We start from the raw sequence: 22135 nt of genomic DNA, 5'->3' as shown, positions 1-22135 counted from the left end.
TGCTCTGTGCGTGACATAAATAGAATCTGGAAAAGTAGGATTATATCAGTCTGTTTTGTGGTACTATAATAAAATACCAGAGGCTTGGTAACTTTATGAAGAAAAGATGTTTATTTTGGAATGTTTCTGGTTCTAGAGGAGGCATACATGGTGATAACTTTCTTGCTGGCAGAACCCTGAGATAGCCCAGGATATCACATGGTAAAAGCATCCTGAGATAGCCCAGGATATCACATGGTAAAAGCATCCTGAGGTAGCCCAGGATATCACATGGTAAAAGCATCCTGAGATAGCCCAGGATATCACGTGGTAAAAGCCAGGGAAGGTCTGTGTATGTGCTACTGCTCTCTTCATCTCTTAGTAATGCAGCCAGTATTTAGTCAGGGCATCCCTGTTCTGATGACTTTATTAATCATAGTTTCCCCCCCCCAAAGGACTCATCTGAAAACTCACACTTCAACCTAGAGATCCAGCGTCAGCTCAGGAACCCTGGGGAGGGACAGATTCTAACCATTTCCTACCTCTAGCAAGGCTGTGCCCATTTATGTGTTCACTGAAATGTTTGGCTGCTATTAATGGAAATAAGCACCGTGAGGGGAGTCCCAGCCCCTGGTGAGTCTGCTGCCTGCAGCCTGCCCACTCACTCTTTGCAAAGCTACATGGGGAGGTAGGGCTTCTGCAAAGACACTGGAGACTGGATAGCCCCAGGAGACAGCACCTGCACCCACCAGCCCTCTGAGACAGAGGGAAGTGTGCAGCCTAGAGACAGAGACTCTGCATCTGCAGGAGATCTGTGCAGAGCAGGAAACCCATTCCAGCTAAAACTGATGTCCTGTACCAAGTGCAAACTTAGGAAGATAAAGAAGCACGGTTGGCTCCCTGGACCCGGGCGGATGTCCCCTCCTCTGCAGGTAACGAAATGTTCCGAGGTTGGAATGGAAGGAGACAGAGATGGGTAGAGAAGAGTTGAGTGGTCCAACAGTTAGGGACTAGCCTAACAGAAGTGCAGAGCCGTGGCTTCCTCTGTCTGTCTCAGGCAGCAGTCTTTCCTTATAGCCAGAGGACACCAGTTGATGAGTGAAAGGACACCAGAATCTACACTGTGCATAGCTTTGGACTCAGCAGCTGTATATCAGTGAGATATTTTACAGGCTGGAAATGACTGTATCCATCTGGGTGTGTATTGTTACTTAAAGCACCACAAGTGTCTGTCGGTAACCGACCCTCTGACTTATGGGAGACACACACACACACACACACACACACACACACACACACACACGCAGTGAAGTCGTACTCAGCCATTCAGAATGCTGGGGTGGCTGGGCTGATTGCTCCTTCAGTAAAGTGCTTACTGTGCAAGCGTGAGGACCTGAGTATGATTTCCACCAGCAAGAAGAAATGGGCAACAGTGCTTTTATACCTGAAATACTGGCACTGGAGACTAGGGATCCAAACACAAGACAATCCCTGGAGATCACTGGCCAGCTAGTCCTACTCAGTCAGCAAGCTCCCAGTTCAGTGAGAGACCCTGCCTTCAAAGGTGGTTGGAGAGTGGTTGAGGAAGATACCTGCGATTAACCTCTGGCTTCCACATGCACTCAGGCAGGTATATAGGTGTTCCCACCTTCCCACTGAAACACAAACGCTCACAATTCCAGGCTGTGGATCAGTAATGACTGACAGTATGTTAAGGGTCAGAAGTTGGTTTCCAGGCAGCATGTGTTTTGTGTGCATTTCCATATAACTGCCCACTGGGGCCCACTTGTTAATTCCATCAGTGCTTACTCAATATCTCACACACTGGGCACATTTTCTGGGCAGTGGACAAGACAGTGTGTGACATTCTGTTACTCACAGTGCTGTGGTTGCTGTAGCAGCATTTCCTAGGAGCTACGAAGTAATGTGGAATACCAGACTTCATCCCAGACTTGCTACGTTATCAGGATTTGACCCACTGACCCACTTACACATGATTGTTCTTGCTGCTGTTATGATTTGAGTGTGCCATGTCCTCTCTGGGCTCGTGGGTTTGAACACCTGGTCCTCAGCTAGCAGTAATATTTGGGGGTGCTTTGGGACCTGTCTGGCACAGATGGGGGTTTCTAACCTGGTCCTGCTTTTACTTTCTGGTTGGCTGTCATGACTCCACCTCATATTCTCAGCAGTATGAACTGAACCATACCTACTACCCTGCCTTCCCTTCCTGATGGACTGAAAGTCTCCTGAAACTGTGAGCCAGGGTGAGTTCTTCCACCCTCAAGTTGCTCTTGCCAGATTTTTGGCCACAGCAGCGAGAAGGGTAGCTGATAGGAAATCATATTTACTAAATATTCAGATCACCCTTTTGTCTTAGTTTGGATTTTACTGCTGTGAACAGATACCATGACCAACATTTAATTGGAATTGGTTTACAGGTTCAGAGGTTCAGTCCATTACCATCAAGGCAGGAATGTGGCTGCATCCAGGCAGGCATGGTGCAGGAGGAACTGAGAGTTCAACATCTTCATCTGAAGGCTGCTAGCAGAATACTGGCTTCCAGGCAACTAGGATGGGGTCTTAAAGTCTATGTCCACAGTGACAACCCTTCTCCAGCAAGGACACACCCTCTAATAGTGCCACACCATGGACCAAGCATGCACATATCATCGCATCTTCCCTGTGTGGTGGTGATCAGTGATGAAGTTCACATTCTCCTTCATACGCTTCTCCGTGGTTGAAATGTCACACAGTGAGGCCCATTCTGATGTTTACAAGCAAAGATGGGAACATGGCAGAGGAGCTATGGCTCCTGCTTCTGGATCTTTGGCCTGTCTTGGCTTTGTACTAGCAAGATCCTTGGAGGCAGCGAGCACAGAGGCAAAGGAGGTGCACCCTAGATGACTACAGCTTGGGCTGGAGTCGTAGCCACCACTTGAGCAGTGTGGTAGGTCTGCTTGTCTGAATTCATGGCTGTTCTGGCCCAACTGAGTGGTGACTGAGGCAGGGCCTCATTGTGTCACTTGGGCTGGCTTCAAACTTGCTGTTCTCAGTGCTGCCATTGCAGGTATGTGTCACCACACTGGGCTCTTAGTCCAGCTATTGTGTTTGGTGGCCACCTGGAGAGACCTGGGCCATCAGCTGTAGGTGATGGGCCTATATCATCTTCTAAGAGGAGGTAGCCCCAAGGGCTTTCTGGCACATTGAGAGTCATAGGCTTGTGGTCTAGTGAAGAGCTGTCTATCCCAGGCCTGGAACATTCTGACATGTGGGAGAAGGGCTTTCTGTTCCTGGATCTCTTTCTTTTGTTTTCTGTTGTATCCGAAAGCTGGAAAGAGACCTGAGCCAGATGTGGTCCTGTGGCAGCCACCTGTGACATAGTACAGCATAACTGAAAGAAACTAGACTTGGAAGCAACTGAGTCAGGCTCAAGACCCAAGTTCACCCAATAAGAGCTCTCTAACTTTGGGCGGGTGTGTTGTCTTATTCGGGCTTCAGTATTCCCATGTGTGAGACTTGCTCTGGACGTACAGAGTGGTGTCACCATACCATTTCCTGGTACCCTGTAGTTCTTACATGTCTCCCAGAGACCTATGTCTCTGACTCTTGATCCATCTCAAACAATGGCTTCTGGAAAAAGGGGAAAAATAAGGACAACCCTGAATATGCAGGTCAGGTTTGCACCCACTCTTCAAGATGAAGAGCTGCTTGCTCCGAGGCTGGAGACCACCTTCCTGCTGCCACCACTGCCTTAGTTGTGGTAATTGAGCAGGTGTCATTTCAGATGAATCAGCCTCAGCTGCGCATCACATCACCCATCACAGGGACCACATCTCTGCTCCTCTTTGCTTAATCCTTGGTTCTGCTGGTCCCTGTTTGGCCACAGGCTCTGCTGTGTGACTATTCCTAATAGGGAATAAGCTAATGTCTGTTCATGCCAGGCAGTGAGGGCACTAGTGACAGAACAAAGATGGTTTCACCCAAACCTAGCTTTGTGACCAATGGGTTCACTGTTGCTACTTAATATGGGTGATCAAAACCTTGCCCACTGCGTCATGGGTGACAGTTCACATCCGTAGACCTCCTTGCATAACTTCCAGGCAGTTCTGCTGGAGTCTCCTCTCTCATAGCAAGTGTTTACTTAGCTACATAACTAAGAAGTCTTGTAAACATGTGACCTTCTTGAGTCTCCAATACTTAGTTGTCTGAGTCTCCTGAGGCTTGCTCCTCCCTCTAAAGGAAACAGCCACACAGTAGCTTCTGTCGGGCCTTTTGTTGCAGTGATAAGAGAAGCAGGCATTGTCAGTGTCTCTAGTCAAGCTTTTAAATCAACCATCTCCGTCTTATAAGACTCCTGGTGAGCAGGTTGTACCGGTGACGAAACTGAGACTCAGCAATATAAAGAAATGTGTCTAACATCACTGAAATGGAGTCTGAGTTTGAGCCCAGGACTCTCTTGAGATTATGCTTTGTGAGGAACTCACAAACACCACTACAGAAAGTCGGGGCTGAAACTGGACTCACGCTAGGCCTTATACCCTGTTGACCGTGAGTCAGCTGCCACCTAAATTGGCATCATACCGACAGTGGGAACATGCAGGCAATTTATTGTCTATTTGTTTCAAAGAAATGGCCTTTTCCTTCTTGGAGGGATGTAGTTCCGGCCTCGCAGACAGGAGTCTGGAGAGATGTTCAGTGAGACTGCTACCTGCACTTAGCCATAGATCTCATCTCCTGTCTCCTAATCGACACCCAGAGCAGACAGGACCATTAGCTAGAAAGAGCATCACCCCCCAGGGCTACTGGGCTTAGCAGGACCGTAAATCAAGTCCAAGTTACAACTGTTTCTGTTCAAACTGTTTGTACAGCAGGTGTGCAAAATAAATTTCTTTAGTGCAGGAGTCTGGCTTCTGTTGGAAGAAGTGACAGCCTTTGGCAGAGAGACATGCCATTAGGTTGATTGAGGTCATGGCTTCTGGAGTCCACATGCCTGGGCCTCCCCTCAGTACTCGATTCTCTAGCTGTGTGAACTTAAGTGAGCCTCTTTATCCTCAAAGCATATCCTTGAAATGGGGATCGAAGCTGTACCCATCATACCCCACTCCATCAGGACTCCGCAAGACTCTCCCAGGGTCATCATTTCTCTCTGCATAAGGTCATCTTCACGGGCCATGGTTTATTACATCAAAAGGGTGCAATGCAAATTGAATATAGGCAAAAGATGGTGGCAGTGCTATCCTGAGGAGGCCCAAGCTTTGGCTCCCCAGAGGTCTCTCTTAGAGCACTTCTACCGGATGCATTCAGTTCATCTGGATTTCAGCAGCGTGGTGAAGAGCTGCCCTCCGGGCAAGCTCATTTCAGACTTAGCACCCAGCTTTTGTCCAGGGCTGATCACCTGCACACCGTCTCTGTCTTAGTTACTTCCCCGTTGCTGTGATATAAAGCCCTGACAAAAGCAACTAAAGGAAGGCCTTGTTTGGCTCACAGTTGAAGGTGCTGCTCCCGAGATAGCTGATCGCATTGCATCCGTGGCTGGCAAGCAAAGATGATTTTCACTGCTCAGCTCCTTCTTGCTTGTATTTGTCCTGCAATTAGGGGGTATTTCCTACCTAACCTAGATGTTTTGTCACAAGACATGCCCAGAGGCCTGTCTCCTAGGCGATGCTAGATCCTGTTAAGTTGACAGTCACTATTAATGATCACAACCACCATCTGCCTCGTACGTTCCTAGACTCCAGACTCTAAGGAAACACCAATGTTAGCACAAACTAAACTGAAGAATTTGTATAAGATCTGTTAGAGGTAGAGTGTCCCCACCCTCTCCACAAACCACAGTCCCAAACTCCAGCCAAGCCAGATATGACCTTGCAAGCAGGTCTTCTGGAAGAGGCAGTCTTGAGAGTGTCACGTTAGCTTTCCTGCATGCTATCCCAGCAAGTGGCTGCTGGGTAGATTAAATGAGAAAATCTGTGCGAAGTACTTGGCACCCTGCCTAGTGTGGCAAGGACTCACTAAATGCCAACTGCAGTTGCTCTGATATTCCGTGGATGCATTTTGACCAGCTGTCTCTTGTGAGACTATGCCGGGGCCTAGCAAACACAGAAGTGGATGCTCACAGTCAGCTAATGGATGGATCACAGGGCCCCCAATGGAGGAGCTAGAGAAAGTACCCAAGGAGCTAAAGGGATCTGCAACCCTATAGGTGGAACAACAATATGAACTAACCAGTACCCCGGAGCTCTTGACTCTAGCTGCATATGTATCAAAAGATGGCCTAGTCGGCCATCACTGGAAAGAGAGGCCCATTGGTCATGCAAACTTTATGTGCCCAGTACAGGGGAACGCCAGGGCCAAAAAGTGGGAGTGGGTGGGTAGGGGAGTGTGTGGGAGGGTATGGGGGACTTTTGGGATAGCATTGGAAATGTAAATGAGGAAAATACCTAATAAAAAATACTTAAAAAGAAAAAAAAGAAAAGAAAAAAGAAGAAGCAAGCACCATACCCACCATCCAGCTCCATAGGTACCATCCATCTGCTCACCCATTCACCTACCCCGTCCCCTGTTTTGGACATGCAGTGTTTAGCCTGTCCTAGCCTCTTCAAGGACTTTGTATGTGTATGTGATGTGATGTTTATGTGTGTGTGCGTATCATGTACACTTACTAGAGTGTGGGGGTCAGAGGTCAAACTCTTCAGGAGCCATCTACCTTGTTTTTGAGCCAGGGTCTTTTCCTGGGATCTGGGTTTTAGCAAGTAGGCTAGGCTGCCTGGCCACTGAGCCCCAGGAACCCCCCCCCCCCATCTGTTCTTCTCCAGTGCTGGCATTGTAGGTCGTGCCTCCACACTTCATATCTTTGCATAGTTTCTGGAGGTCAAACACAGGTCCCCTTGCTTGTGTGGCATTCATTTTACTGACGGAGCCATCTCTCAGGTCCCTTTAAGGACTTTTGAAGCAGCATGCTTGGCAACTCCCTTCCTAGAGAAAGCTGTATGTAGGTGTCCATGCTGCCTGGGCATTTGTGGAGTGATGGTTACGGTTCCGTGGGAACTTCATGCCGAGCCTGCAAGGACTCACTCATACATTCAGAGCGAGTGGGGTGAGGAGGCTATGGCCTGAGAACTTCATTCCCTGATGGCCCTCTGTGTTTCTTTTCTGCCTGTAGCCAAAGCAAAATCAAAATGTGGCCCGACCTTCTTCCCCTGCGCCAGTGGCATCCACTGTATCATCGGCCGCTTCCGCTGCAATGGATTTGAGGACTGTCCCGACGGCAGCGACGAGGAGAACTGCAGTAAGTCTGGGGACGCAGCCATCTCTGCGTTCTCCTTTCAGTACAGCCAGATGCTCGGGCACCCCCTGCTGTTGTATCATCTTTAGCACTTCTGGGTGTGACTGTTAATTCTCAGATATTGTTTGTGGGGGGCCACAGTAAGTCCACTGCATCTAATCAGGCTGGACAGTCCCTCTGTGGGTGCAGGTGAGCTGTCCCCACTGAACAGATGACGAGCAAGAGTTAGAGAGGTATGTTAGCTTCCCAGGGCCACATAGCTCTTTTATACCTCGTCTGATTGACTGTCTCAACACTCATATTTTTACTCTTGCTTGCTTCCCTTCTTTAAATGCTTAAGAACTTTGTTTTGTTCATTATATTCTATCAGAATTGGAAAGATGGTTCAACAGTGAAGAGAACTTCCTGCTTTTGCAGAGGACCAAGGTTCAGTTCCCCATATCCACACAATATCTCACAGCCATTCCTAACTCTAGTCACAAGGGATGTGACATACTCATCTAAACTTCCAAGGCACCGTGCTCGCATGTGGCCATGTACATATATGTGGGCAAGACACTTATATACAAAGAAATTGTAAAGTTAGGTATACATCTCCATTTTGAAACATTGTTGTTCATTGGACCTAGGTAATAATCACCAGGGAAAACTCCAGGGTGAGAATTTGGGGTGGAGCTTTGAAGTGACTGACAGGTCAGACTAGAGTCTTCAGCTACCAGTGGGTCTTTCTGGACTTGAATCATTTTTACCTCATGCCAGTTAGAATACAGGAAGCTGATTCTGTGGGTCTCTTTCTCTTACAAATAACTGCCACTCTTCAGTCATTGACACTCCCGGGAGACAGCATTTGATTTTTGTTTGAAATTATCAACTCTAAAAGGTTCCAGAGAAGAGACAATGCTTTTACTCAGAGAGGCATGGCTGCAGCGACTCTTCCCTCATCCTTTTTCTCACGAACCTCTGGTATCATTCTCCTTTTGTCTGAAGAACTTCTTTCTGTGATGCTTTCTTAGAAATTTTATTTTAAAGAGTGTGTGTGAGAGAGAGAGGGAGAGAGAGCGAGAGAGGGGAGGGAGAGAGAGAGAAGGAGAGAGAGAGGGAGAGAGAGGGAGAGTCAGTCTGTCTGTCTGTCTCTGTTTGTGTGTTTACACAGATGCCCATGGAGGCCAGAAGAAGTAATCAAATCTGGAATAGGAGTTACAGGTGTCTGTGAGCTGCCTGTCGTGGGTATTGGGACTCAAACTCACCTTGTATGTAAGAGCAGTATGTGCTTGTAACCGCTGAGCTTTCTGCAGCCTCAGAGATGCTGGTTTGCAGATGACACATGCTCTCAGTTTTCACTCAGCCAAGTATGTCTGTGTTTCACCCCCATTCCTAAAGGATTTTTATGGCATGTGGTATTTGGGGGAGACAGTCCTTTTTCCTCTGAGCACTTTAAATGTGCCACTTTTGTCCAGCTTCTCTAGTTTCCACAGGGAAAGCCAGTCACTTGATTTGTTCCTCTGTAGATCCTGCATCTCTTCCCTCTGGCTGCTTTTAAGAGCATTTTGTGCTTAGTTCTCAGCTTTTAGATCTTGGTTTCGGGCATCTGCAGGTAGTATGTTTTTAATCCTCTTTAGTGTTTTCTGAGTCTAAGTTTTGATTGTTGCCCTGCTTCCTACATTTTCAGCTATCATGTTTTCAAATGTCTTCCAGTGCTGCCCTCTTTCCTTCTGAGATTCGGGTGACAGGAGTGTCAGGTTTCTAGCCTCTGTCCTGCCAGTCTCGGAGGCTCAGTCATCTCGCCCCTTGTTGTCCAGAGGGCATACTTCCTATTAATCTGTCTTCAGACTGCTGGTTCTTCCTTTGTCAGTGCTAATCTGTTTTTCCCACACGCCAACTGCTGTGCTTTGCTTTGTTTTAATGTGTTATTATAATTTTTATTTCTAAAATTTTCTCTTTTTTTTGCCTCCTGTTTGTTTTGCTTAGACTGTTTTTCCCCTTTTTTCCAGTATGCCCGTGACCCCCTGTTGAGTGTAAGCGCTGTGTTTCCAGTGTGTCTGTGATCCCCTGTTAGAGTGTAAGTGATGTGCCCCATTTTTGTCTCACGGTTCCCATACCTGTGTTTCTTTATGTTAGTATCCATCTGGTTGTTGTCTTTTCCCACATGGGTTGAGATTTTCCTGTCTTTCTCTATGACAACTAATTTTAGTTTCTGTTCTGGCATATTGTTTGTTTTGTCTAACACAAGCATCTTAAGTAAATTCTAGACAGAATACTTGCATGTTTGCCTTCGTAGACAAATGACCTGATAGGCATTTCCCTAGTTATTGGTTCTGGGCTGTGCTGCTTGAAGTTGGACTGTGCACTTCCCAGTGGGCTGAGTTCATTCTCATCCTTTCTGGTGTCCATGGCCATCCTTGATGAAGACAGGTGCACGCATGTGCAGTGTGGGCATCCATGATGAGGGCAGGTGCACACATGTGCAGTGTGGGCATCCATGATGAGGGCAGGTGCACACATGTGCAGTGTGGGCATCCTTGATGAAGACAGGTGCACACATGTGCAGTGTGGGCATCCTTGATGAGGGCAGGTGCGCACATGTGCAGTGTGGGCATCCTTGATGAGGGCAGGTGCGCACATGTGCAGTGTGGGCATCCATGATGAGGGCAGGTGCACACATGTGCAGTGTGGGCATCCATGATGAGGGCAGGTGCACACATGTGCAGTGTGGGCATCCATGACGAGGGCAGGTGCACACATGTGCAGTGTGGGCATCCATGATGAGGGCAGGTGCACACATGTGCAGTGTGGGCATCCTTGATGAAGACAGGTGCACACATGTGCAGTGTGGGCATCCATGATGAGGGCAGGTGCACACATGTGCAGTGTGGGCATCCTTGATGAGGGCAGGTGCACACATGTGCAGTGTGGGCATCCATGATCAGGACAGGTGCACACATGTGCAGTGTGGGCATCCATGATGAGGGCAGGTGCACACATGTGCAGTGTGGGTATCCATGATCAGGACAGGTGCACATATGTGCAGTGTGGGCATCCATGATGAGGGCAGGTGCACACATGTGCAGTGTGGGCATCCATGATGAGGGCAGGTGCACACATGTGCAGTGTGGGCATCCATGAGGAGGGCAGGTGCACATATGTGCAGTGTGAGCATCCATGATCAGGACAGGTGCACACATGTGCAGTGTGGGCATCCATGATGAGGGCAGGTGCACATATGTGCAGTGTGGGCATCCATGATGAGGGCAGGTGCACACATGTGCAGTGTGGGCATCCATGATGAGGGCAGGTGCACACATGTGCAGTGTGGGCATCCATGATGAGGACAGGTGCACATATGTGCAGTGTGGGCATCCATGACGAGGGAAGGTGCACATATGTGCAGTGTGGGCATCCATGATCAGGACAGGTGCACACATGTGCAGTGTGGGCATCCATGACGAGGGCAGGTGCACACATGTGCAGTGTGGGCATCCATGATCAGGACAGGTGCGCATATGTGCAGTGTGGGCATCCATGACGAGAGAAGGTGCACATATGTGCAGTGTGGGCATCCATGATCAGGACAGGTGCACATATGTGCAGTGTGGGCATCCATGATCAGGACAGGTGCACACATGTGCAGTGTGGGATCCACCTAAGAAGAGTGGTGCTCATTCCTCTACTTCTGTCTCTTTAATGTGCTAGGGGCTTCTTTCCAGTGTCCTAAGAATCCTAAAAGGCAAAGGAAAATTGAATACTCACTACCATTTTGTTAATAGTTTAAATTCTGATCTTCTTTCCCAGTGGGTATGTTCAAATTACTTTTCAGAGTGTTAAAAGTAGCTGCTACATATGTCCCAGCCAATGTTGTAAAGCTGCCTTGGTGGAAGAGCCAGCACAATGTGTGGTTCCTGCTGCCTGTTGTACCTGCTCGGGTACCTCCCATAGAGGAAATTAAGCAGCATCAATAGAGAGCCCCTGCCCGGGGTGGGGCTGGAGAGATGGCTCAGCAAGAGCTTTTTCTCCTTTTGCAAAAGACCCAGGTTCGGTTCTCAGAACCCTCATGGGGGCTCGCTACCTTTTGTAACTCCAGTTCCAGGAGATCTGATGCTCTCTTCTGGCTTCTGCAGGCCCCAGGCAAACATGTGGTACACATACATAACCCATAACATTATACAGAGGCAAATTTCCAGATCTAGAATGTGGGAAAATCCTCAGAATCCTGGTTCATCCATAAGTAATTCTATGGTTAAAACATGGAGGAAGGCGGCGGGGTGGGGGGGGAGGGGGATATAAACTGAAAGAGATTGCAGAGATAAGTTAACCCAGGGCCATGTATAGACTGTTGTCTTTTTTTCCCTAAACCATTTTTTTCTGACTCTAAACCATTCTTTAAAAAAACTAATTACTATCTTAAATTGTGATGTGACGTTTTGATGATATCAAGGCATAACTGCTGGTTTGTAAGGCCTGAGAATAGTGGTGATTTTTTTTTTTGTCCATTTATTTTAGCAGCACTTAGTATCGTTTATAAAGATTAGATTAAATGATATCTGTGCTTGGCTTCTACTGCTGCTTTCAGGTGTCCTGGACTATATTTGTACCACAGTTGACAGCCTCCTGCTTGTCTCCCAGTGAGGCAGGACGTGTTAGCCAGGCTGTATGTGTGATCATAGAGCCTGTCAGAGCCCTGCAGAGCCGGCTAGTTTTCTCCTGTCTGTCTCCATCCTTTTGTCTCCTCAGACAGCCCATGAGCAAACCTGGAGGACCCAGACCTTTTCTATATATAGACTGTGGGAGCTGAGAGTTACAGTGGGAGTGCTTCCCCAGGGTGCCCAAGAGATATCCTTGAGACTCCTTAAAGACTCCCACGGAACCTACTTTCCTGAATATGTACCTGGCTTGTCAAGACTGTGCTGGTCTCTGTCCCATTTTGTCCTTGGCCGCCTTCAAAGAGCTCATGAACAGAAGGGCCAGCCCTGAGTGTCCCCTGACAACCCGCTCCTCCCTGCACCCACACGTCCACTGCTTCACTCTTCTCCGTGTTCAGTGTGGCTTCCTCTGTTTGCTGTGACAGTCATGAGAGGACATGGTATCATGTGGCCCATAGCTGTTCACCCAGGGCCAAATACCTTGTCACTCTCAGCCTTAGCGCGTATTAAACAAGACTTCTCAGGCTTCATGCACAGTTGATTTGGTATCCACCTAGTGTTAGCTCTTTCTGGCGATGGACTCAGTGGCAGTTTGTTCTCAGTGCCTACCAGAGTGACCGAATCAAATAACCAGTCAAAGAGATAAATAGGGAAGACAGGAAAACTTGGACAGCAGTCCTTCCCACTGCCATTAGAATAAACTCTTAACATACCATGGCTTCTTCATCCTCCTGGGTTTTCACATATGCTTGCAGGGTAGACACGAGTTGTGCCTGGCACATTAGCTCCAGGTCCTACCGTTTTGTCAGATTCTCATCCTCTGTTTTTAGTTACGATGCCAGACAGCATTGAGGGGCTGCCTTGGGTGTGGAGATCTCAGCTGGCATCCTTGACCCAGGGGGGAATGAGACTTCATACAAATATCAACACTGTAGCACTGGTACAAGGAGTGCTGTGGGAGTCAGGGATGGAGAAACCACTCCCTCAGGGCTCTTCAAGGAGGTTGTTGGGAAAGGTGAACCACAGAGGGCGGGTACTACTTAAAATACAGTCCCATGGGACATCTCAGGGTGAAAGCCGAAAGCCATACTAGGCCAGTTCCAGGGCATATGAACCAGTTTTGCACAGAGTTTGTGAGCTGTATCTGGCATCTCTACAGCAAGGCCCTGCTTTACATGGGGGCTCTCATGGGTGAAATGGAGACATGGCAAGGTTCAGTAACTTGTCGTGGTTACATAATTGACAGGTGGCAAAGTTGAAATATTAACTCAGATGTTATAAATGCCAGGGTGAACTCCACTACTACCGCAGTATCTCCCATCAGCAATTATTACAACAGGCATATGTTAAACACTCCCTGTGTGTCACAGGCTGGTCTCCGTCCTCTGCAGCTTTGGCTCATTTAGTCTTCACAAAAATGGAACACAGGCATTGTCTCTGTCCTCATGCTGTAGATAAGGAAATCCAGAGTTAGAGAAGTTAAATAGCTCTCTCAGCGCCATATGGCGAGTGAGTGAATGAGCTGAGATTTGAGCCCAGGGACACTTCAGACCCCACTCTTAGCCCCTGCAGTAAGATGGCTGGCTGGATTTGTGGGCTGGGCAGATAATGGAGAATCAAGATCCCCCTTTAAAAAAAAATAATGTCCAGGTAGGAGCAGCAGGTCCTGAGCCTGTGAAGGGTAGGGAGATAGAAGGGTCATCCAGGCCAAATGCCTAGGGAGCTGGAACTTGGCATCTTTAACGGAAGTAGCCATCACAGAATGGGGAAGAACTTGGGATGAAGAAGGTTGTCACTATTAGGTGTACTGTTTGAGGTGAGGAAAGATTCAAGGAGAAGGCTACATGAGGCATTGAGAGAAAGATATTTATTACCAGAAGGGAGTTAGGGGAACCATCCATAAAAAAAGTGAAGGTTGAAGTCGAGGAATTGCCTTTGAGCACTGGATGGGAGGCACCGATGTGTAAGAAATCTTTACGAAGCAGAAGGAAACAGCCTATCTGTAGTCATATACCTGCATCCTGCCAGCGACCACACTGCCTCTGGGGAGGGAGCATTAAGACCCCAAATGTGTGGTGGGGGGAAGGCAGGGAAGGTGGAGCACTCTTTACCCCTTCCTTGTTTGTCTGGATTACGGCCCTTCCTCCTGCAGCGTCTTTTGCAGAATATGGGTGTACATAGTCTTGGAGCATGGGGATGAGGACTGCTGAGCCGAAGCCTGATAGTCTGGGTGCTGGACAGGCCCTGTTAGCAGATGGACAGGAACATAAAAGCTTATAGTTATTGGCAGACAAACCCCAAGCAAAGCAGTGAGCATATTCCAAGCTACAGAGGGAGCCCTGCATGAGGCTGGAGGGAGCCATGTGACACAGAAGATGTTTTAGCATCTCTTGTTTTTAGAGACCATAGACCCCATCCAAGACATTAGCTTGCCCCACTTATCCCAACCATAAACTTCACAAGGAAATTGGAACTGCGGAGGGAAGGGTCTCCACAGTGGCCATAAGGCTCAGAATTGAGTAGCAATCATCTTATGATGGGAGCTGATGACCATTTACATGTGAACGTTTTAAAGTGGAGCAGCTTCAAATGAGTTAGAGGACACTACTAAGTCCTACTTGCTGGAGACAGATGCTTCAGTTCCTGTGTTGAAGCCGGTCAGTTGCTTTTGGATGACTGCAGGTTCCTGTGATCCACTCTGTCCAATATGGCTAAATGGGCAGCCAGTTTATTTAGCTGCCTCCCTGAACCTATTCCCCTCCCTGCCTTTTTCCTGTGTACTGTGGGGCTTGGAAGCAGATCATCAGAGCCCCAGCGGTTTTATGGTGACAATTCCTAAGGAACTTCTGAGTCGGCGATTCTGTCTGTTAAGTTGATGCCACCATTTTTTTTTTTTTTTTGCATCTCCTGTGAAATAGATACTACAGGGTACTCTGTTCCTCTCTGTAGTTAACTGAGTAAAGTCCTACACTGTTCAATGGCTAGTAAGCCTTAGCGAGGATAAAGACAGCATAAACATTTGGGGTACATTAAGTATTGCTCAAAGATACCGCAACATAACATCCCGTAGGACATACTGTCTCCTGCTCCATCTGTGAACTAGCAGTTCAGAATTTGTGCCAAGCACAGTAATAGCTGCAGAGGCCTCAAAGACACGTAAGAAAACTTGAGTTTCCCGGAGCTTTGGGGGAGATCAGCCTCCCTGGTGAGCGAGTCTGCCTAGAGACTGCACATTGATGGCTTGGGGACCTCACTGGCAGGCATTTTCTCCGAGATCGTGCTGCATCTCAGCTTTGTCACCATTTATCCTTTCTGATGGAAGCCCAGGGTCATTCTAAAAGAACACTTTTTTTTAAAGTTGAGCTATGCAGTGGGATTGCCTTTGCTTTCTACTTTTGTAACTTTCTGATCTCTTTTATAACTGTTTTTCTCCATCTGGGATTCTTGAAGTAGCTTTTACATTTTATTTTTCTTTTCTGTCTCCTCTTGTATTTGTTGGTTTTCTTGCTGGCTTGTTAGTTTGTCTGCCGGGTGGCAAACAAGCTCTGGCTCACTTTGCTCCGTCCTTGGGAGCTGGAAGGCAGGGCTTGTCGGGGCCTGTGTTAAGGGAGACACAGAAGACACTGGGGGTGGAAGCCTGAGCGTGCTTCTCAGCTTCCCAGCATTTTCTAGGCACAAATGTAGCCACAAGCGCTTCAGCTTGCTTGCGGCTAGCTTTGGGGAGTCTTTTCACTGTCCTTTCCCTCTGTCTCTCTGCCCTGTGTGGGAGTGGGCTCAAGTGTTAGAACCCCAGTGGACAGACAGAGGGAAGAACCCTCACATCAGTTTATTTATTTTCCAGCTGTTGCCATTTTATGGGTCACTGTTTGTGTTTGTAAATAAAGTTTTATTAGAAGACAACTATGTCCTTTGTTTATCAAGTATCAGTACAATAGCCAAATCAAGTCATTGTAATACAGATGAAAATCAAAATGGCTGGCAAAATCTCCATTATATAACTAAGTGGCTCTTTATAGGAATACCTGACCCAGGCTGTTCAGTATTACATTGTTAAAACTCTCTCTGATTTGACCATTTGGGTCAGTTCTTTATTCCCCCTCCCCCCACATTGGCTTCAGCATTCATTTTTTGTTTGTTTATAGGTCTCTTTTGAGCAGGAGGTGGATTACTTGTTAATAAACTGATTTCCAAGGTGGGCCTACTGATTGCTTCCCCTTCAGAGTCCAGGAGAAAACCTCCCTCCGCATCTTCATCAACAACCTCTACTGTGGAGCTCCAGCCTGATGCCTCGCTGTGCATCGCTCGTGAGGCTGACTGTGTAGCAGCCTCTTTTATGGGAAACGCTTCTGAATCCTTTGCCAGGTTCTCTGCCTTGCTGACTTTTACTTTTTGGTTGTCAGAGTTAGTTCTTTATATATTCTGGCTGCTGGGCTTGTTGGTTGTATTCATTAAAATCAACCTGTGTCGTATTTTCAAGCACACACATACACAGATCTATATGCAGGTAAACAGTCCCACACGAGACTTGGACTATTTTTCCTTGGGACAGTTTGAAAGCCTCTGAGTCAGAAGGTAAAGTAGAGAATGACACCCTGGTGTGTCTCACTCAGATGCTGACATGACCTTGCCCCGCCCCTTCATCCTTGGCCCCTTCTTCCTGCCCTTCCAGGCTATTTCAGTGAGTTGGTCGGTCCTGATGCTCTGGATGCCCAGACCCACTGGAGTGCAGGGACCCCAAGGCGCCTGTGCTGGACGCTTATGAGCAGAAAGCTGGGTATGAAGTGTTGCCATGGACGAAAATCAAATGTGATTTGTGGTTTTGGATTTCCACTTGGGTTTTGGCTGAGGCTAGACCTTGGTTCCAGTTTGATTAAGCTAAGCCTTTCTCTGGCCTAGGGTGATTTAAATTAACACTTACTTTATCAGGCCAGATAGCTGTTGGTCCTTTATCTTTTAAATCAGCTCTAGCTTGTCCAGTCTTGCTAGTTCCTCTGATCTTTCAAATTAAACTTTCCACCTTGAATGAAAAGGAAAAAAAACCATCATCTTCAGGTTTGTATAACTGGAAATTGACCGAGTCCTCACAACTATAATGTCCAGGTATGTCAATGGAGCTCAAGAAGGAGTGGAGTAGACAAATTTCAGCTCACACTGTACAGTTTGGGGACCGTGGAGACATTGGGTCTGACTTGGCTTTATCTGTGCAGAGCCTCTGGGCTAGGCCTAATATCCACTTGGGTACATTCTTCCATACGCAATGTAGGTGCAGGCACAGTTCCTCACTGGAGGTCCATGACAGCCCATTTCATCCTCACTACAGTCCTTCCATTTCTTGGGCACACAATCTGGGAGACCAGGACAGGCATAGCTAGGAGATGACACAGCTAGTGAACAGACATGAATAATCTCACAGAAGATCAGTACTTGTATGGAAGTCTGCCTCATTTCCCCATCCCTTGCAGGGAAGTGAGGACAAGACAGGGCCCTGTTTGCAGTCACTGAAGTGGCTCTGTGGAAATGCCTTGAGCTGCTGTGTGTGGTAGCTTACACCTTTAGTCTGAGTAGTCTCTGCATCATGTCAGACTCAGCATGAGAGCTGGCACAGTGACCGAGTGTCAGGGTTGGGATTGGTGACTGTTTTTAGGTAAGGTCTCACTATAGACCTGCTTGCCTTGAACTCTGAGATCCACCTGCCTCTTTCCACTGGAGTACTAGGATTGGAGGTGTGAGCCACCATACCCAGCTTCTCGAGGACATTTCCACTCATCCACTTCATTGATTGGAAACAAACTATACTGTATAAATGCCGTTTCCTTGGGGATATTGCTCTGTGCTCTTTACCAGTTCTGGGTCTGCCTCATACTGTGCAGTTGGCACCCATTTCCTGAAGGACAGAACCCAGGACCACAATTTCCTTTACGTTACCTCAAGGAGCTGTGACAAGCTGCCCCATGAAGATGCTGCTCAAGAGAGTCCCTGTGTAAATTCAGGGTCTGCTTGGTAGCAAGGAAGAAATGAAGACAACCAGTACCCTAGTGGGCCTGGAAGAATGAGGAGTCTTTGCTCTGTAGAGAAGGCATCAGAGGGGCTGGGGTGGCTGTGTAGTTATAAAGTGCTTTCCACATGAGCGTGGGGACCTGAGTTCACATCCGTAGCATCCATTACCTGGGTGTATGGATGCTGATCTGTAATCTCAGCCCCATGGGCTGGGGCTGAGATAGGAAGAACTCCTGAACTTGCCGCCTCACCCATCTCACTAATTGATAAGCTTCAGTCCCAGTAAGAGACCAGGCCTCAAAAATAAGGTGGAAAGTAACTAACAGGGACACCTGATGTTGATCTCTAGATTTCACCCACATGCATTGACCCCCACACACATATACGTAGAAGCACACATACATAATAAAGACAGACACACATACACACATGTATGTACTCACGTACGTGCACACACATATACTCAACACTGTTCTTTAAAAACCAGAAGGAGAGAGAAGGTGGGAGAAGCGTTCATCATTCAGAAGCACTTGTCGTTCATGCGTCTCATCACCTGGTCCCGTCATGCGTCCCATCACCTGGTCCCGTCATGCGTCCCATCACCTGGTCCCGTCATGCGTCTCATCACCTAGTCCCGTCATGCGTCTCATCACCTGGTCCCGTCATGCGTCCCATCACCTGGTCCCGTCATGCGTCTCATCACCTAGTCCCGTCATGCGTCTCATCACCTGGTCCCGTCATGCGTCCCATCACCTGGTCCCGTCATGTGTCTCATCATCACCTGGTCCCGTCATGTGTCTCATCATCACCTGGTCCCGTCATGCGTCTCATCACCTGGTCCCATCCCTGGAGGCAGAAGGTCTCCAGCCCAGCTGCTGTTTCTGGGTCTGGTGTTCTCGTGTGTCTCCCGTCACCAGCCATCTCCGTAGACTGCACAAGTAAAGTCTGTGAGCTTCAAGCTCTGCCACAGACTCAACAAAAGCTACTGGGGAGCCTAAGGTTAACTGCTCAGAATGAGGCTTTGACCTCTGGCTTTACCGGTGTGGTCACAGGACACCATAACAATGCCCGGGAGAAGGGTTTAGAAGGAGACAGGATAAAGCTTATCGGTCCAGGTCATGGGCTGGCCAGGCTCTGGGTTGAATGAGCTATGACTCTGACCCTACAACCTGACCATGCTGTTTCTCTCACTAGAAAGGCTCCTGGGTACTCATAGGGATATGCTGGGCTCCCTTGTGACCCACTGTTCTCTCTTCACAGCAGCGAACCCCCTGCTTTGCTCCACGGCTCGCTACCACTGCAGGAACGGCCTGTGCATCGACAAGAGCTTCATCTGCGATGGTCAGAATAACTGTCAAGACAACAGTGACGAGGAGAGCTGCGAGAGTTCTCTAGGTAGGTGGGCTACCCTCCCCCGAGAGACACAAAACAAGCAACAACAACAACAAAAGCGATTCAGACAACACGGACAGAGCACACACCTCCTCCTCTAAACAGCAGCCGCAGTATTTGTGTGCTTGTCTTCATCCTGGGGGATGAAGCATGTGCCTACCATTTTGACTTTGCGATACTCCACATGTTGAACCACACCTGTACAGTTCTCCTGTGCTCATCCTCTGTTGCATTACCCACTCCTGCGTTGCACTGCTGTGGTTTTCTAAGTTGTTCTGTTGTTGGGAGTCATGTGAGCTGCTCCCCTCCTTAGGATGAGATCTGCTGAACGAGAAGCCTGCGTGGGTCGTGACCAAATTTCCCCACACAGCTGGCTGAATCTTTTTTGTTTGGTTTCACTGCTGTGCCTGGCAGTTCTACCCTGACAGCTCAGTCGCCGTCACAGCTGCTCTGGGTTGTGCTTCTCTTGTTCTCATTTTTCTAACTTAGTAGTCATGAAATGCTAGCCTCTCCATATGCTGTCATTGCTGTCTGATTATGAGGAGCACGGACACCCCCAGGCCCCCTGAGTTTGTTTACTTCTTGGTTCCCTCTTGTGTGAATTGCCTGTGCATATAAAAGCTCTTGATTTGGGAGTTATTTTGTGGAAACTGAAGGCTGCAGCTGCAGGGTGGAAGAGGAAGGACACTGAGGGATGGGGGCCCTCCTTCCTGTCAGAAGACACAGGCTCCTGTTCAGTAAACATGCCTCCCTCCCTCCCTCCAGCCCACCCGCCCGCCCTCTCTGTGTATCCAAGAATGACCTTGAACTTGTAATTCTTCTGCCCCACTTTCCCACTGCTGGGATTATAAGCATAAGCCCCATGCCTGGTTTTACTAGGTGTAGGGAGGAAACCCTGGGCTTCACACATGCTAAGTGAATAGTGACTATCTGCCAACCGAGCCACACTCCACTCCCAACATGGATCCCTTCAGTGATTACAGTGAAGTTAAAAAAGATCTAAACCTTCTATTTTAAGGCATTCAGAAAAGCATGTATTTCTAATGTTACAAGTTGGTTTTATTTGCATATGATCTCCACTTCTTATCCTTCATAGTGTTATGACTACAATTTACCCATATTATTGCTTGTTGGTAGAGTTCCTTTGTCTTCTAGTGTTCTACTGAATGGTTGGTCATGTTTGTAGATTTAATAAAGTCTCAAGTCAAGCAAGAGGCTTAACTGGTTGCAGTGTGTTTTGAGGTGGAAGTAGGTAGGGGGAAGTTTCAGGGCACATACAGGTTATTTTCAAGGTCCTGGCTCTTACTTCGTTGCTGTTCATTATGTCATTACAAATGCACGAGTGAATGAGCAAATGGACCATATTCACATCACCAGTGGGATGTGGACCAAGCAGGAACTATGACCTCTAACGTCTGTGTGCCGAGGGCCGTAGGAGAGGTAAATGTGTGTCAGAGCAGGCTTTGCCAGAATCTGCAGGGAGGGCTGAGAGAGGCGAGGAGTGGGTGAATTGGAGGATGCTGTTTTGGAAAACTTCCTTCCTGTCTGTTTTCTTCATCGGTGCTACAATAAGAATAGCTTTTCAGCCAGCTGCAGCAGCCACTGCCATGTACGGAGGCTCTTGGACTGCAGGTGCTGGGGCCTCTGCTGCAGACCAAGCGAGTCACCTAGTGTGGTTGGGTCCAGCACTGCATTCTAATGTCATGCTGGTGGGTTCTAATGCACAAGTCTGAGAGCAACTGCTCTAACCTAGCGCTAGCCTTAGAGTTTGATCTCGCTATTAAGTTAGGAAAATTTAAACTTCTGTGTATGGCTCTCCTTTACAAAGGTCGAGTTTTTATAAAGGAAAACATGCTGAGGAAGACCCAGTGTGGGCTGCCAATGGGGAATGACAGTCGCAGAGTTGAGAACTGTCTGTACAGGAGTTTCCTGGGGCATTTTTGCTGACCGGGTTGTTGTTTGTCCTTTGGAGGAATGGCTGGTCCCTCTGTAGGCTGGCTGAAGTTAGTGCTTTTAAATTCTGCTCCCCCCACCCCCTGTTCTGAGTTTACCAATACTAAGATTTTGAAATAGTTGGTGGTGGATGAAGGCTTTTCTTCTGCCCTCTGGACATTATTATTGTAGTCGAGGCTCATCTGGATTGTTAGTCCACCTGATGGATCCGATCCCTTAGGGACTGTGCACCAAAGCAAACCTTTCTCTCTTACGTAGCTTTGGTCAGGGCCTTTTGTCACAGCAGAGGAAAAGTAGCTGAGATACCCTGTCTCCCCCAGGCCATGTGTGAAAGCATTCAGTATCAAATTAAAGACTTTGAGCCCTGTAGATGCAATTAGTTCTCCCCCTCCCAAAAGGAAATGAAGAAGAAAGAAGAAAGTTTTGGTGATAGACACAAGCCATCTCCCCTGCACTCTGAGCTTTCTAAGTCACTACCCAATTGACATCAGGGAATGAGTGACACCTCCATGTGTGGTGACCATTGTGTTAGGAATCTTTCCTAGCTACCAAGGAATAGAGAGTGTGTCCTATTTGCTTTTCTAGTCCCAGAGGTCCAACCTAGTGGCCCTCTGCCTCACCCATAATGGGCTCTGTAAGTGTTAGCAAATGGGAAAAATCTGTTATGTTTAACTTGCACTCTGTGGTACCACATCATGTCTTTGTTTCAGTATGTGTGTGAAACTAGCCACAGTTTATGAAAGCAACAAGAAGTACTGTTCTGTGTCCAATAAAGGAAGTTTCTGCCTTTCCGACTATGGGGATGTGTCCCAAAGTAAGTACAAGATGAGAGTCTTGGATATGAGTTCCCTTGGCCAGCCTGTGTTTCTGCATCCCTCCTAGGTTCTCTCCC

At 47.9% G+C, this 22135-nt stretch overlaps 1 protein-coding gene and 1 long non-coding RNA gene across 6 annotated transcripts in view; one reads left to right on the top strand and one right to left on the bottom strand.

Annotated features, from left to right (window-relative positions):
• Positions 1–22135, top strand: part of Ldlrad3 (low density lipoprotein receptor class A domain containing 3) — a 236260-nt gene that overhangs the window by 109261 nt on the left and 104864 nt on the right. For 3 of the 4 annotated variants that reach the window (NM_178886.3, XM_006499481.4, XM_006499482.1), the window contains 2 exons: positions 7142–7267; positions 19159–19293. In NM_178886.3, coding sequence (NP_849217.2) covers positions 7142–7267; positions 19159–19293 — 261 coding nt within the window. The remainder of the gene's footprint in view (positions 1–7141; positions 7268–19158; positions 19294–22135) is intronic. The other variant, NM_001290784.1, reaches the window with a different exon arrangement.
• Positions 9221–19712, bottom strand: LOC102643083. 2 transcript variants are annotated; one of them, XR_003953882.1, is made up of 5 exons: positions 19451–19678; positions 16820–16918; positions 14013–14145; positions 12615–13349; positions 9221–10981 (listed from the first exon to the last, which is right to left on the bottom strand). It is a non-coding gene; the product is annotated as an uncharacterized LOC102643083 (long non-coding RNA). The 2 variants fall into 2 exon arrangements; XR_003953881.1 differs by having other exon boundaries at positions 9221–17269; positions 19451–19712.

Source organism: Mus musculus, chromosome 2 (assembly GCF_000001635.26).
Source record: "Mus musculus strain C57BL/6J chromosome 2, GRCm38.p6 C57BL/6J".
NCBI classification, from domain to species: domain Eukaryota; kingdom Metazoa; phylum Chordata; class Mammalia; order Rodentia; family Muridae; genus Mus; species Mus musculus.
This window is presented reverse-complemented; position numbering and strand designations above follow the sequence as displayed.